General features: G+C 45.6%; 1 protein-coding gene across 1 annotated transcript; it reads right to left on the bottom strand.

The window, feature by feature from the left end:
• On the bottom strand, positions 1-16,493 carry LOC142041830 (C->U-editing enzyme APOBEC-1-like). Its single transcript, XM_075051008.1, has 6 exons — positions 16,388-16,493; positions 15,100-15,181; positions 6,453-6,582; positions 2,487-2,887; positions 1,826-1,941; positions 1-855 (listed from the first exon to the last, which is right to left on the bottom strand). The coding sequence occupies exons 3-6, from the start codon at positions 6,473-6,475 to the stop codon at positions 802-804; spliced, it is 594 nt and encodes a 197-aa protein (XP_074907109.1). The 5' UTR covers positions 6,476-6,582; positions 15,100-15,181; positions 16,388-16,493; the 3' UTR covers positions 1-801.
• Positions 16,494-17,584: the final 1,091 nt, after the last annotated feature.

Raw genomic sequence — 17,584 nt, 5'->3', positions numbered from 1 at the left:
CTGTCCAGCACAAGTCCATCACACGTTGGGTGAGCAATTGGCTGACGGATCAGGCTCAAAGGGTTATAGTAAATGGGGTTACATCAGGCTGGCAACCAGTCACCAGTTGCGTTCAACTCTAGGTTTCTGCTGAATTGATAAGCCGAAAGATCGGTTCCTCTATAAAAGTACTTTTTATTAATAACGCTACAGCTCGAGGTGGGTGCCTCCAAAGAGGGACCTTGAACGAAGAAATCCCTCGGCAATTATACCCTTACAATCTAAATTCTCCACCCCTCATGCAACAGTTTGGACCAGTAGTAATATTAGAGACTGGGGTCTTCCCATTCTTCATTGGGTCCCTACATTGGGTCTAGGCGGGCCATTTATTTTCTTATCTCTAAGGTTCCAGCTTTTGTTAATGAATGTAGCTTCCTTATATTCTGCCTTGAACCAACTCTGGAGCCTTCTTTTACTTGACTAGGTAAAAGTTCAACATATCTAGCTGAAAGTTCACAGCTTGCGGCCTAAGGCTTCAGCAAATTTAGCTACTAATGCTAAGCAAGTTATGCTAAACAAGTTCTATGTAAGTAGTACACCAAATCGTACAACAGGAGGAAATGAAATGAAGCTGTGTCAGGGGAAATTCAGCTTGGACATTAGGAAAAGGTTCTTCACTGAGAGGGTGGTCGGTCACCAGAACAGCCTCCCCAGGGAAGTGGTCATGGCACCAAGCCTGTCAGAGTTCAAGGAGCATCTGGACGACGCTTTTAGTCATATCGTTTAGTTTTAGGTAGTCCTGCAAGGAGCAGGGAGTTGGACTCAATGATCCTCATGGGTGCCTTCCAAGCTGAGATATTCTATTAATGGAAGATCCTGAAATGAAAATAAAAACATGATGTTTAGATCCTTTAGCAATTGCACTTTGGACTTGCTGTGATTTGAAATGGACATAGCAGAAGTCTATTACTTGTAATAGCCCAGAATATTTCTTTTCCACAGATGCCATATAAAATGGATTTCCCAGATGTTCAATGACCTACTTAGCCATAGATTTCTTTCATTCTGTTTCACTAAAAATAGCATTTGTCAGAAAACTCTAATACATTGAAATAAAAATGCTGCAGAACTTATATGAGTTTTGCTAGATTGTTTTTGTACACGGTCCTTCCAGGCCAAGGATGTGGACCTATTCATTCAAGCAGGGTCTCTTGTCTCCAGGGGCACAAACTTTGAGCACCATTGGTGAACACACTCTCTCTTCTCTCTCCTGCCTTTCAGGAGGTCTGGCACAAAACAAAAACAAAGGCTGGATTTTCCCAGGGGACAGGCATTCTCTTTTGAACAGCTTTTCTCATCTCGCAGAAACGGTACCCTTTGGACCAGCCAGGGAAGTTGCTGAATCAAATCTGGAAGGGACTTTAATGAAGAATGTAGGGGCCCAGTGACTGAGAGGGGGTGTAAGACCACTGCAGATATTGACAGAAAGCAGCTGAGTACCCATGCTCAGATCCAGATTAGAAAGGAATCTGATGGAGGGTTTCTGGGATGAGACTGGACTTTCAGCTGGTAATCAAAGGATTTCCCACTCTGGAGCCTGAAGGAGAGAAGCTGCACTCTTAGCCTTTGCTTTGTAATATGATGGAAGAAAATCCACAGTGCTTCTCTCCCAATGGGACAGGATAGTTCCTATGATTTTATTGTATTACTTTTTCCTAAAACATGCTGCAGCACTCTTTAAACTGCAACTAGGTATGAACAGCTTCTTTCCTGCTCTTTACAGCTCAGTGACCCCAGACTGCAAATCATTGCATGTGGTTCCCCCTATCCCTCAGAGTCTACTAACCTCAAAGATGTTCTCGAGCTTCGAACAATTCTCTTCTACCGCCAATTGAAAGTCCACGGTCCAGAAAGCACCATCAGCACCTCCTTGGATAAAGTTTTTCCAACAGTCAGTATAGTCTGGAGAAATGGAAGCAAAATGACTGACTTCAGTTTATTCAGACACCAGACAAACTCAGGCAACAAGACTTTTTAACCTCTTCCTTGTGCCCATGACACAGAGACAGCTTGGCCATGGACAGGCCATCTGATGCATGCTCTCCACTCCATATTTGGAACCAATGCCATTTTCTCTGGGCATTTTTTTTCTCTCTCTTATCAGCAGAGGGCCCCATCACCCAGCCTTATCCCAGCAGCTGCATTTAGTCCCCTAGGACCAGGGAGAAGCACCCTGTCTCCCATTTCCTCAGGAGTGACGGAAAGATGGTGTCTCTAAACAAGGGAAAATTTTCATATAGGTCTGGTTGCTAAGAGTCCTGTCCCCCTTCTCCTGCGATATTTGAACATCTTTTTTTGAATGTGACAGTCACTGAATGATGATGGGTATGCCCCCAAAGAACCTGGGCAGCATGCTGGGCACAGAAGCAAGCCCATAACAGATTCACCCATGCATAAAGTCCACCAGTTCACCCCCTCCCAGTCCCACAAAGCACGGGAAACCTTGCCTTTCTTTTTCATGACAGCAATGGTTACTTCAGCCAAGTTCACAAAGTTCTTCAGACCTTGGCGGACTTCTTCATCTTCTGCATAATAAACCCGAGCTACATGTATGTCTATGTTCACATTTGAATGCTTCTTTAAGAATCTCAGTATTTCATGGCAGCAGTCTGCACAGGGGCTCCAGGACATGTACCAGGTGATGGAACAGTTGACATAATTATTGGATCTTTTCATCTTAAAGATCTTCTCCAGGAAGTAGACTTCAGCATGGTAACGATCATTTCTGACCCAGTGTATCCAAGGTGTGCCGGTCTCACCCCACTGGAGTTTGCATAGTAGGTATGTTTCCCGTGGAGTATTACGGGGGTCAAAATGATTCCTTAACGCCTTCTTAGATACATACATGCTGAAACAGAAGAGAAACTTCAAGGAATGACTGGTTACAACTTTGTTTTCAGTAGCTCTCCTGTACAAAAGAAGGCGAAGGGTGGAGGAAATGAGAGAACCGAGAAGGGCAAAACATGAGAGCAATGCAAGGAAAATGGAGAGGTAGACACCACGCAGTAGTTAAAGGAACCAAACCCTGAACCACCTAATCCTCCCTTTGTCTGCAGCTGCATGCAGAACTTCCATCTCCTCACCCCTTCCTATGGCTGTTCTCTTCCTCATCAGGTAAGTATTTCTAAAAGCTTTCTATATGTTTTCATGTGACAGACATTTTTCCAAGGCTCCTATGTAGCCCTTTTCAATGTAAGGAGCCATTGCAAGTTTTGTAAAAACTGAGAAAATTAAAAGAAAGAAAATAAAACCACTGATAAATTATAAAGCTAAGTATTTCTCCTTATTGGATTCTCTTGTTTGTATTTTCATAAGGATTAGCACAGTCAGCACAATCCTACTTGAGAGAAGGAAAAAGAAGTGCTCTACACAAAAAGATGTGTCTCCCAAGAATGGCATTTTCTGACAGATAGTCCATCTCTTAGATCCACATCTATTCAGCTCAGAGCAGAGCTCTAAATATTGTCAATGAAGTAACTGTACAAAGACTGCCAGTGTTGGTTGTGAATGTATCCTTTATATCAGTAATTATCCATGATACATAAATAATATATGAAGTCACTGTTAGCACTTTGTAGCCTTTGTACAATTGCTTTATATAGAGATTTATATGAGAATGTACTTCAGATAGACACATATTTTTCCACATCAGAGTAATTCAGAATAAATCTAGTAGACAACTGGAAAGGCTCTTAACAGAGAAACAATAAACCTGTAGATTGTTTTATAGATTAGCACTCACCAATAACCAAAAAAACCACTATCTGAACTAAGGACAAATGAAATCTTGCAGATCAAGCAGCTGTCACATATTATCATCACTTATGTAAAGAAGCATCTCATTTATCTGAGTCAGTCAGAAGGCTTTGTCTTCTTACCCTGTCTCCTTCCTCATCCCAGCCTCCTATGCATTAAAATACATATGTACACAAACCAGTTTGTAAACTACAGAATGTATCTCTGTTTACCATGTAAACTCTGTGTATATAAACCACAGAAACTATGCATGCAGATTTCATTATCAGACTTTCTATTGAATTTATGTAAATGTAGTAAATGTAAATGTCACCAAATGTTTAAATCTGGTACAGGAAAAACTTTTTTTTATTATAGTTAAGTCCTTTAGTATGTTATTAAAAAAAACAACCAAGAGAGACAAAAGTGAAGCACAGGCTTAATGTTCATTTTTCCTCATTTGAGGTGCTAAAAGAGATGGGTTTTTTTCTATTTCTATTAAGTTATTTGGAAGTTAGTGCCTATTAGCTTAAATTTCTTTAAAACTTGATGATTAGGGAACATATATATATAAAAAATAAGTATATGTACCTAATAGATGTACATAATGTATGTACATATGTGCATAAAATATGTACATAATATATGTAATGTGCGTGTGTGTGTGTATATATACAGGGAATATAGTGACAGTGGTTGAAGTTCACCAAAGAAAATACATTGAACTCCCAATACTCAAGCCCAATCAGTTAATCTAATTCTTACAGGAGGTATCTTTAAGGTTTTGGAAAGCAGTGTTACAACAGATTTGTTCAAAGGTATCTGTAGTGGTTGCCATCTGATTATAACATAAAGACAAGTTAAAATTTCCAGGTCTTACCTAAACCGGTCTTACGCACCCTCTTGCCTGTGTCTTGACCACAAAATATTGTACTTTGGATAAGCTATTGCAGTGGCTGTCCTGTGCATATTTTCAAGGACATAAAGCCATTTCTTTAGAACAATATTGCAATACACTTATTTTCAAGATATAGCCACTTAAAGATGTATTCAGCCAAGTGAAATTTATTGTGTAATCAGCTTAATGCAATATAAACAAAAGTCTGCATTCTTATAAATATCTGCTACAGATATAACTTGCCATTTTTTAAATAATGGATTAATGTAAATTTAAACACCTCTAACAGAAGGATTGACAAATTTAAAAACGTCATAAAACATTGCCACACTATAGAATATATACAGAATCCCAGCACCTACTCCCTTTTCTCCCCAAACCAGGTAAGAAAATACTTAAAATAAGTTGTGAGTTTACAGATAAATTGCCCAAAGCCATGCAATCACTTTAATTCTTTTATTTGTACAGCTATCACAAACAGTACTTGCTGTTCAGCATAGTTATGTGCGGTACACATATACACATGGAGCCAAACTCAGAAAAATCAAGCACTTAATAGCTGGTTCCTTGAGACAAATACAAGACAAAATTAGGAGTTAGCAAATAAAACAAACAAACAATCAAAAAGTCCTAATACTTTTTTAGTTTTCTTTTTAAATTTGGTTCATCAGTCTCATGAAGGTGAACCTGTAACCCTTCCAGAATTTAAGAGCTGGAGAGAAATACACCACCTGTGAAGACTGAGTATTTGAAAGGTGATTTCCACCCAAAAAAGTTTAGAGGAGTTAGTTAGGGGAGAAAATGGCAGAGGGATGACAGCCAACATAACTGTCTCCTAGGCTTTATCTTCTTTTCCATTAATATGCAGCTGCTATGTAAATGTGCATTAAACCCTGAAAACTTATTGACTGATTACAAATATCTTTTAAAATGTGTTATTTATATCTTTTTTATTGTCCCATCATCCATAACTTGAACAGGAATGCAATGAGTTTATTTTAAAATGTACTAATTTTACAAAAACAGCTCCTAAAACTAGTATCTTATTAAAACTTTGTGTAATAAACTGCACCATTATAGATATTTAATAATTTTCCTTCCTTCCTCTAACACTTTTTGTTAGGAACTATTTAAAATTGTGCTCATTGCAAGATAATAATAGTAATAATGATAATATCTAAAAATGTACAAGCATAGCTATGTCAAGACTTCTTTAATCTGCGTTTTCCTTCCATTGCTAATGCTTTGCACAGCCAATGCACTTCTTTACTAAACTTTGCATTGAAACTTTTTTTTCCGCTCTATTGCACAGAAAATGTCTGGCCTGACACTTCCTGTTTATTTTAGGGCACAATAGCTGTTTCAAGACCTGCAAGTGGAGCAGGGAAGGGCACTTTTGGATTCTCTTGCTGCCCAGTGTTGGGGTGAGGCAGCTCCTGCCTTAGCCCTTCCCCAATTCAGCCCCATCTTCCACCCATTTCTATCAGCACCTTTTATTCCCTGCCGGTTTATGGCTCCCGTGACAGTTTTATACTGGCAGGAACTTCCCCGACGAGCTCAGACGTTGGTGCTGCAGTCACACCAGGACCAGGGCTCCCACTCGGGTACGCTGGCACCAGTGTCACCCTTGCCCTTCCCCACGCGGGGCAGAGACCTTGCCCAGACAGAAAGCACACCCCTGGGGTGACAAAGGGAGGGGTGCCCTTGGGTTGGAGCAACGACAACACAGAGCTGAAGCTGGGGCGGGGGGGGGTTGGTCAGCAATTTTGGTTTTTCTTACCCTTTCAGCTTTTTCTTGTACATGGCTTCTCCTCTTCTCCTCTCCCCGTGAACCCTCCTTTGGTGCTGTCCTGCTTTCTGTTTCTGTTCCTGCAGCAGGGCCGATGATGAGAGCACACCCCCAGGCTTCACTGGCTCGGGGTGATGTAAGAGGAAAGGGAAAAAACTGGTTTGACCACGGTTGCTACCACATAATGACACTTCTTTATAAGCCTGCCCTTAGCAGTGCTTTTTCCTCACCCTTTAGCTGGGGAGTGAGGGCTGATAGGTGTTTCCAGTTAAAAATGTAATAATTGGACAATCTCTTTGAAGCCTGCTTGAAGTTTGAAAGGTATGGTAATGCTTTGTCAGCAGAAAAATGAGATTTATTATTCTGTGCAGGAAACTCCCGCTGGTGGTGCAGCTGTTCTGTGTGGCATGCAGGCCTTTCCTCCGAAGCACCCAAAGCTCGCCTCTGTGGAAAGCATGGTGGTTCAACCTCATGCATCGCAAGATCTTTCCGTGCTGTCAGAGCTGCGTCAAGGACAAAGTGCTCACAAATACCTCTGATAAGAGACTTCACTCACAAGGTATCGGCGAAGCTTACTCATCTTCCCTGCCAAACCCAGAAAGTGGAGAGTTCCCCCTATGGAGGAAGAGAGGAGACCATGTCTTGGGAGCCTTGCAGAAGACATGGCACTTGAGGAGCTGGTGATCTCGAACAGCCCATGTCTGCTCTCTTGGGCATTGTGCTTAGGGACTGAGAAGCCCATATGTTACTAGTGTAATCTGATTTATATACGCAGGTCTGTGCTGTGCCCTGCAGCATGGCCATCAGGCTGTGTCCCTAGACATGTCCCTTGGCCGCTGGATAAACTCAGCTGGTGGATTGCAACAGAGGAGCCTCCGGGCAGCTCCTGCTTGGCACCGGCGATTGCACCACCGGCCTGGTCCTGTCCTTATCTACATGTGCAGCAGGAAGTTGGAACGTCCTTTAGGAACAGAATTGCATTCCTGTAAGAAAATATATAATAGCTGAGATGACCAAAAAGGGGGAGCTTCCCTTCAGGGACAGGATCTGCACAATGTGCCGTGGGAGAATCCATCTGGAGTCTGTCCAATGCTGCACGAACGCTGGGTGCCCAGCATCTGAAGGGATGTTAGATTTACTCACTGTCTATATTCCTCTTCTTATTCTGTCTTATTAAAACAAATGTTTTATCAAGCCATTTGTTGTCAGGCCTTTCTTACTGAGATCTAGTAAGTACCCTGCACCATCTCTCTTGCACATAAGCGGTCCTGGCCAGGCCACCAAGATGCACACATCTTGGTGCTGGTGAATATATGGATAAGAGTGCAAGGGGGGCAAAATCCATTTATTTTGAGATTTGTAAAATAAAATCACATTCCCCTTCCTCAAGGTCTTTTTGAGTTTTGTTATACTAATTTCCTGGGGAGACATTTAGGAAACATAGTAGCTCCCAAGTCCCACAGAGTTACTACTGTTCACCTGCTATGCTAGAAGACCACAGTGCAGCTCAGCAACTTTGCCAGCCCCCTTCTGAAAACACAGCCAAGGCAAAACTAGCAAGACACACAATCCTAGGGTGACACTGAGGAGCAGGTACAACTACCAGTCACTCAGGAGCTCATATTCTGCTTGCAGATTAACTGCACTGTGGATGCAGAGAGGTTAGTTAGCTGGCTCCATGCAAAGTCTGGCTGCGTTCATTAGCTGAGGCACAGGACTGCCTGCTCAGGTCTGGAAACATCACAAATACTTTCACAGGACACCAAGCCTAACCTATCAAAGACCTCCAGATGTGTCTCGAGAGAGTGCTGCAGAGACTCTGCAGACTTGTTCCTGAGACTAGGAGCCGAGGGGAGCAGGGGGCAATGACACCCGAGTGACTCCTCATAGACCCATGAAGGGACCAGCTCTGCCTCAAGGTGAGCTATGCCACACTCTGTGTCGGCAGCACTCTGTGGTCCAGGAGGGTAGGTTACCTCTGCGGCGACTAAATTAAGCGCTCAAGCTATCTGTACAAGATTCCCTTTATTTCACAAACCAATCAAACTTACATATGTTTCAACAAGGATCTGGAAAGAACTATCAGCATACAGCCAATATTACTAACACAGGAGGGCATATCTGGCTCAGCTGGGATGTTTGCCAGTCCTCAGAAGAGTTAAAGATAAAAACATTCCATACACATACTCGTGACTGTCTTGAGCCACATCTCCCCAGGCATACACCAGGCCATCCTCCGACCTGACCTTGTAAAACTAGTTCTTCAAAGCCTTGGCAAACATGCAGCGCAGCAAATTCTAACGTTCACCCTTGAAAACAAATGCCAGGTGTTCTGAGCTGCTCCCACAACCTCAGGCTCAACACTGCTTGGATGCACAGAGCCAGCTTTGGCCTAGTACAGTGACAGAGCTATTTGGCCCTCCAGGAACCGGCCTTGGGTTTTTTTCCATTACCTGGGGTATCCCAAAACTGCATCAGGATTTTGGTTTCCATTACTCTTTTTATGGAGTACCTGAAGAAAAATTGCTGAGCCCTGTCACTTCTGAGGGACAAGGAGCTTCAGGGATTTCAGGGCTAGTGCTGGAGCTAGTGCCAGGTGTTGACACCAGCTTGTCAAACTCTCTTGGCTTGAGTGCTGCCTGCCTCAGAAACCACTTCTCTCCATGAGGGACAAAGCAAGCACCGCAGGCGCTGGCTAACCAATGTACGCCACCCTCACCTGATGGGCAAACTTTGTGTGTGACTTGGAAGAGGCTGTAAAGACATGCATGATCAGTGTGTTCATTCTACATGGTTGGTTGTGCATGCATTTTAAGTATCTGTGGCAACAGTGCAACTTTCTGAAAGGTGAAAAGGATCAAAGATAATACCAGAAAAGGTCTCCTAGGAATGCAGACATCTGAGGTATTAAATGTGCCACTTCTGTCATTAAAAAAAAACACAAATGGAAGTTTGTTGTGGAAATTCATGAAGCTCAAGGTTGTGATAAACTGACCTACCTTTGACTGAAAAAACTTACATTACTAAGGAATGGGCCTCTTTGGAGATTGGAGATTGAGACACAGAACACTTTTAAGATAAGATGCTGACACTCAGCCTGCAATGGACTGAGTGGAGATTTGATGGGAAAGTTTCCTGCAGGATAACATGCAGTATGCATTTGTTTACATCACCCATTCCAGTGACCCTGCTCTGACAGCAATAAACATCACCTGAGATGAAGTCAAGAGATGGGATAGTACTTTCCTAAACTGCAGCATCTCTGTTCACCAGAATGTGCCTGTCAACAGGACCGCCTGGGTCTGGCATTAATGGTCAGGGGTCTGCTGACTAATTAATAAGTATTATTAATTACAGAGGTCTGAGAGGGTTATAGAGAAAGCAGGTTAGGTAACTAGATTGGTAAACACCCAATGAAGAAAAGAAGAATACGGATGACTTTGATTGATGTGTCCACAGTCATTTTGCCTTTTGAGCTCTCTGGCCATATTTGTTATTTCAGTGAAAGACTGGATACCACATGATGTTAAAAACATGATGTGAGATAATCAGCAGGTATGTAACTCAACCAGGAATACAAAACATCTTGTTCTGACAGTTCAGTCATGGGACACGTGAGTCATAATTTTTTAGTTCAATTTTTCTCATTCAGTATGCTGCTCTTTATTATTCAGCGAAATAGAAACCATAACATTACTGCATTTTTGTGATTCATTTTCCTCTCTTGAATCTTGTGGAGTATCAGGAAATATTTCCTGTGCACATATTGGATGTTGGTCCCCCAACAGCTGGGCCTTTCTGTCCCCCACGTCTATTTGGGATCTTGTTAAGGAGCCTTTATCACCTCCCAGAGTTGAATAGGACAGGAGAATCTGTACAAGCCAGGAGCTTTATAGGAAACAATTGTCACCAAAACCAGTGTATCACGAAACTACAGCACTCCCTAGCACATCTCTCTGTACCCTCTTGGGCGATGTTGACCTTTGTTGTCAGGTTCTGAAGTCTTTCCTTACATCTCAGCCCCTCTAGCCTCAGACCTGCGTCACAGCCACTCATCTGACATTATATATTTGTCCAGGCCCCTGGGAAAAAGAACAGGAGGGACAGTTGAGAGCTCAAAAAACAAGAGGCAAATAAATACCCCAGAAAAATTACTGATCCCTGTTATTAAGCTTGCTTCCTTTTTTTATAAGGCACATGCTGCCCTAATGATTTTCAAAGAGTTTGAACTGGATGATAAGGGGGGGCAGACAGTGAAATAACTTCTGTTTTGAAAGCTGGTGTTTGAAGAAAGAAAAAAAGGGAATGGGAAAAGTCTGCCTAAGCATAAAGGATTTTCCTCACTCTCTTTTCTGCATCATCCAGGTACCATCCGGACGCTTCTCTCCTCACTGCCAAGAGACTGCCCTGGACGATGACACTGCCCTTTGGTTACTCCACCTTATTTAGCTGATCAAGGAAACTCTTCCCATAAAGAGGGAATAGGAGCCAGGCAGAGGCAAAGCAAGCCAGGCTGGGATAGAACGCATCTCTAGCTGTCCATTTGCAAGGCCCTTCCATTACCAGAGGAATTTCTTGGAGACATTTGTGGTAGTGCTCAGCACTACCCAGCTTCTTCCATGCCAGCCCAGAGGCAGCCTACACATTTGTGGCACAGCAGTATGAGGGATGAGCCAGCAGAGCTGAGGAGACTCGGGCAGGATTGGCCCCTGCTATTGCCTGTGGGGCAGCCTGCACTAGGCACAGCCAGCGAGGAATCTGCCTCTGCGTGCTGGGGCCATCACTGCTCCTATCCCCAGCCTGAAAATGCCCCATCTCGTTCCAGCCCGTGGACAGCCCTTTGCTGCACCAGCACTAATAGCTCTGGGGAAACCCTGCCTGCCCTATATTTCAACCCCAAAGTCTGCAGGCTTCTTTTCAGGCACAAATACACGAGCATCGCAGAGGCAATGTAGCTAGGCAGTGGAATTTGTCTCTGATCTCTATCCCAAAGTCAGCCCTGTGTCCATCTCTTCTCTTGAATCTGCATATCTATCTTCAGAAGGAAAATTCAAGCTGCAGCAGTGGGTAGTAGATGAGTGCAAGGAGAGATGGGGATAAAGAGGTTCTCTAAGGACATGGTGGCTGTCCAGGGGGTGGTGGGGCCAAGGGTTTTGGCAAAAGCCCATGGCAAGGGAAAAAATTCCAGTTCAGGTGAAATCTACTCTGAGACAGGGAATGAGGAAAACTTCATTTTCTTCTCTCTGGACCCAGTTTGTCCTGGGTCTTTAGCCTTAGAAACTTGAACCAGGACAGCTTTATCTTGACTTCAAGCGACAAACCATGTCTATACTGGGATTTTGTAGTCATGCCTAAAGGAGAAGGAGCAGGGTGAGCTGTGAAATGGGCTTAAGTCCAAATCCCAAAACAACAGCCAAAGTTGCTTTATTGGGCTTGCATCATATCTTTGCAGATGGTTTGAAGCAGGATAGCTCCACTTACTACAGCACAAATTGTTCATAGGGCTGCAGCAGGACTATCCCTGTTCCGCTGCCAGTTACCACCCTTGCAGTTCTGTTGTTGGAAAGGACAGGATGAATTGTCTCCTCTGTAGATTTTTTAATGTTTAATTCTGATCCAGTCAGTTCTGCAAGAGGTAGTAAAAGAGCTTGGACTCAGCTCTGCAACAGAACAGGTGGGTTTTGGCCAAAAACAACCAGGCTGCAGTGTGATATGAAACAAAGTATCAGAAACTTGGGAAATTCCATTTTCCCAGAAATACCTTTCCTGGCTGACTTCAGCCAAGCTTGAAGACAGCTGGCCAGAAATTAGCACTTGTTTCCTGAAAAGCATCGCCCTGATATGTTTTTATTCTGACTCACAACACAAACACAGGGTCCCTCCTTCCCTCCCATTCTCACCCACATTCTGTGTCATTCTCTGAAACAGCTGATAGCCTGTGACACACCACTGGGATGCCACAGGTTTAAAAAGGGGTATGAGCCTGAGTACCACCCAGGAGTGGCTACCCAATTAATCTCCTTTTCAGCCTGGAGAACACTTCCCACAGAAAAAAAAAAAAAAAAAAAAAAAGAAAACCAAAACTTTTTTGTTCTGTCCAAGCAACCTTTCCCTATGAAAACCAAACAATCTTGGCCAGCTCAGCTCTCATTCCTGCACACACCGCTGTGTCTCCAAGACAGAAACCAATTCAAAGGGCTGCAGAAACAGATCGGTGTTAATTGAGGAGAACAAAAGCTAGGACTAAGCACACATGTGTGGGATTTACATTTTGACAGCTTCATCTTCAGAAGGCTGAGGCTTTTCTTAAACATAGCATTGGACTCTGCTGCTGTAGCAAGTACAGCTCCTACCTTTTCTTTTCCTGCTGTCCCCCACCCCTGTTGCTGCTACTGGGGCAGGAGGACACAGTTACCTGAGGTGAGTCCGAGTTTTAAATAAGGGGTGGGCACTGTCAAAGCCAAAGGGACTGCTGAGCTGGTTAGTGTCCGTGGCACACTGAAAACAGTATGCATATTCAACATGATAGTGTGGGAAAGTCCTCCTGCCCTCAACAGTGAATGGCCATGAACTGCTAAACCTCACTGTGCTACAGCCACAGAACCTTTGCTTTGTTGGTGCTAATGGACACTCTTTCCTCCTCCAGTCTGGGATGCTGCCATCCTTACTGTCAGGCAGGAAAGGACTACCTGTGAGGGTGTGCAGCACCACACTAGATAGGTGGATGGAGCTTCTAAGGCACAACATATTTTGACACAAAAAAAAGAACATCTGCACACATGCAGACATTGAAACATCTGGAAGTTGGAGATTAAGAAACTATTGTTACTTGGGTTCCTCTCAGCATGCAAAGAAGCCTGATGCAATCTGACTGTGATTTAGGAGGCAGAGTTTGAAAGCAGATGAAGCTGCCAGGTTGACACCATCCCCTGGTTTGCTTGGAGAGATTGCCACCATGCCAGAGAAGCTGTCACAGCAGCATGGTTGGTGGAAATTTCTCAGCACTGATGTCCTTGACAGCACCCTCAGTGGTGCCAATACCATGCATGCTGAGAGCACCTAACCATCCCCACAATATAAATGGACACTTGTTAAAGAATTCTCAGTCATGGGTTTCTCTAGGTTTGCTTTATTAACAACTCAGAGTTGGGCCACCACCACAGTGAATGGCAACCCTCCAAAAGTTTCTCAGTCTTATAGACCTTTTTACCACTCATTATCTGAGTCCAAAATCTTTGTTAGTTTTCAGTAGAATCTCGGTTCCCCGGTCTTATCGTTCATCAAAGTCCTTTAATTAGTTGTCTCAGTTCTCTCGTCTTGTCTGGTCCCAGTTCTCATCTTTGAGATTTCAAGGTCTGCCTCGGGTCAGTCATCTCCTGTTCAGTTTACCTTGAAGTCCCATACCTGCACAATTCTGAGAAAACCCTCAAGTTGTTCCATTAACTATTACACATCTACCTCTATAAGCTCTGCATGTTTTAATCTTTTGCCAGCGAAGCACCTGCTTCTTGCTGATTTTTCATCTTTTGTTCAACCTGTCTCTACCGATTAGCTTGACTGGGTTTTAAACCAGTCCTGGGTTGGGGCTATACAGGGGGGCAGGCTGAAAACGCTGTTCATGGCCTGTTGAGCAGCTCTGTTGCATCTCATATTTTCCAGGTAACTCATTCTATTATTAAATCTATTGACTTGTTCTACACAATAATGAAGGAGGATCATAAAACAACAAGAGAATTCTCCCTCTCCATGAAAAAAAAAATAAAAAAATGCATTAATAAAAAGAAAACAGAAAGGTGCAAAGCAGAGGTCTGCTCTACCCTGGTATGGTACCTGCATCCTTGTAGCTGATGGCAGCTACAGTTGCAGTCATATTGGTGCAAGCAACAGGTGCATCAAAATCAACTCTATCAGCAGCTATGTTTGTCTTCAGATGAAGTTTGCTTTGGTTACTGGCCAGAGACTGCTGCACATCACACAGAAGCAAGGAAACAGAGCAAGGAGATACAGAGTCATGAAGGACAAAAATACAGGGAGATGAGAAACTTAAATGGCAGGCCATCTGGAGAACAAAATGAACAGGAAGAAATACAGGAGAGAAATAAAAGCAAATAAGAGGAAGAACAAGAATAAGCAGAAAAACCTGAGGGGAGATCAGAGATAGGCCAGGCACAGGAGGCTCCCCTGGAATGCCACGCTTCCATCCAGTCTGTGTGAGGGGAAGAAAATGCTGAACACTCCATGCTACGAGGCTCACTCATCCCATGCACAGAGAAGACAGACCAGAAGAGCATGACAGGTGGTGGGAGGAAAGGAAATCCTTCTCCTAGCTCAACTGAAGCCTTTAATCTTTGCCAGCTTAACTTCTGGCATATGCCCCAGCACTGCTGGGAACTGTTAGCAACAACTTCATCCTGAAGCAGGGGAGTTCAGCCTCATTTCATATAGCCTGCTCGATTTCCAGGCTAATGAGCCCTCCAAGAGCTCAGGCCATGTACCCTTGCTGTTTACACCCTACAGATTAAGATCTTCAGAACCCATTTTAGCTGAAGGGCTTATTTGCACAGGACATTTCCCCCACTTGTGGCCTTTATCATACAGGTATCTGACTAGTGGAAACTCTAGTGTGTGAGCCCCTTACCTGCAGCACAGGTAGCAAAAACAGCACCTATGGAGAATTTGACTGGCCTGCAGCAAAGCCAGGAGCTGCTAACTGCGTCATGCTGAAAGAAATGTAAGAGTAAGAAAAGAGTAGTGAGTCTCAGCTGCCACTGAGAACAGAACAGCTGAGTCAACACCTCTGCAAGATGTCTAGTGGCACGTTCAGTCTTTCCTTTGCAAAAAAGACAGTTACAGTCTGGCACATCACCCTAGAAAGGATGCTAGTCCCTCCCTCTGTGCAAACAAGCAAAGATGTGCATTTTGCACCAATTAAGCTAGGCCCAGCTTGCAGCCAGTTAAGTTCATGCCAATGCAAATACCATTTTATAGAGGTTGTGTCTGGGACTTGCTGCCAACAACAGAAATCCTGTCCAAAACACAGGTGCAGGTGAGTGCTATGAGCCTGAAGAACAGCAATCAAGCAGGGAAGAGCAGAAACGCACAAGAACCATTGTACAGGGAGCGAAGGTATGTTTTCAAGCTTTTATTTTTGGATGCAAAATGAGTAAATGGAATTTCCTGGATTTCTGTGCTGTCACGGCCGATATCACTGCATATCTTGTTCAGTTTCACAACACTCTCTAGATGTCTTGCGAAGGTACCTGAAATTGCCCTCTCAGAAATAGCTTTCAGGAGCCGATCCTGTTACAAATGAATTGGCAAAGCAAAAGGAGAATAAAGGAAGAAAGCTCACGCCACTAAATTCCCCAAGATTTTACTCATGTGATAGCGGTGGACAATGCTATGAAAGAAAACGTGCAGCGTCCCCCCTTCCGAGGAGAGGGACTTCTTCATCTGGATGACTTTCGCCCGTTCGTCCTGTCCCTCAGCTGCAGCTCAGCTCTTGTTTTGAGGTGGGGAAAGGGTTGTTTGTGCGTGGGAAGAGAGGCCCGAGTTCGTAAAAAGACCTCTGCAGTTCAAGCCTGTCTCACCCCACGCATGAAGCAGCCATTACGGAGATCTGCGTCCGCGACCAAGAGGAACCTGCCAGCCGCTGAGGCAGGGCGCCGTTTTCCCCTCACGAAGCTGGAGATCTCCCGGAGACTGCCACGGAGAGGCGGGAAGAAGGGAGGCGGGAAAAACGCCCCGCCGCGGACCTCAGCCCTGGGTCCCACAGGGCGCTGGGGCACCCCGGGCGAGCCCGCCATCTCCCCGGGCTCTCCGCACCCACTGCCACTCGGTACCACCTGCCCCGTCTCCCCTCACTGCCTCTGCCTCCTCCAGTCCTTCTCCTCCCGGTCCCCTCACCGGCTTTCCTTCCGACCCACCTCACTTGCCACGTACTCAACCACCACCAAGGTGGAGGCGCAGCCTACCGCCGCCCTCGCCACCCCGCAGGCTCCCAGGCAGCCCGGCGGGCGGGCACCCCCCGCGGTCCGCCGGCGGGAAGGGCAGGAGAAGGCGGAGGGAAGGGGACAGGGCGGGAGCCGCTCCCGCCGCGGCTGTCTGCTGCCCCTCGGTGGCCGCCTGAGGGTGAAGCAGGGGAGAGCCGGGGGGGGAACCCCTCGGGGGACCGAGTTCAGCCTCCCCGCCGGCCGTCCCAGAAACCTGCCGTCCCGGGCCGGAGGGCGCTCTGCCTTCCTTCCCAGCAGGGGACTTGCCTGTAACCCGCTGCCCTCGGGGACCTTCTTCCACCCGTTCCCCATCCCTGCGTCCCGGGACCAGCTCTCCCTTACATCGGGGCCACCGTCACGCAGGGCTGGTCTGGGGCAGAGTTACACCTTCTTCTTCTCAGGCGTGAGATGGAGCTGATCGCCTAAAGCAGAAACCCCTGAGGAGCTGCTTACTCGGGTCAACGCAGTTATTTGGGCTAACGAGAAGGGACACTCTCCGCCTGAAATGGCGTTCCCTGGGAGGTTTGAAGGGATTCGGGCGCCGCGGTGCCCCAGCCCGGGCAAGGAAGGCCATGAGGCCCCTCTCCCTGGGCAGCAGCACAAGGCAGGACCATGCCAGGGAAGTGCCGCAGCCCCCGCGGCTGTGTTTCGGGGTAGGGGGTAGCCAGCTTCCATGCCGCCCTCCTAGTGGGGTCCATCCATCCCAGCAAAGGTCTGTGGGAGAAGCCGTCTCCCAAACAGCCTCCTGCCCCGCTCTGTGCGGCGCCTAGGGCTGGGGCACAGAAAGCAGCAGCGTCACGGCCTGTATGATCTTTGCCTAAAGACGAACAGCGGTCTGGGCAGAGGGTATGGCCAGCGTGTGATCCTCAGGCCAGACCTTCACCTCTTCTCAGCCTAAGAATGCAAGGTGTCAAAGACACGTGAATCGCCTGACGCTTGCTCCAGGCCTGGCAGGACAGCTGGGCCACCACAAAGCCTTGTGCCTCAGTTTCCTGGCATGTGGGGAAAACAACAACAACAAAATGCAATAGCAGTTACCCAGGGCTGTGTGCGCTGCTGAGGGTGGGGAGGTGGGCGGTGACCTGTTTGTGGGACATGATTAATTAGGGCTGTATTTTTCTTTTGTCAGCT

The sequence above is a fragment of the Buteo buteo genome, chromosome 19, assembly GCF_964188355.1.
Source record: "Buteo buteo chromosome 19, bButBut1.hap1.1, whole genome shotgun sequence".
NCBI classification, from domain to species: Eukaryota; Metazoa; Chordata; class Aves; order Accipitriformes; family Accipitridae; genus Buteo; species Buteo buteo.
Note: the sequence above shows the minus strand (reverse complement) of the source record. Positions and strands in the feature narration are given on the sequence as shown.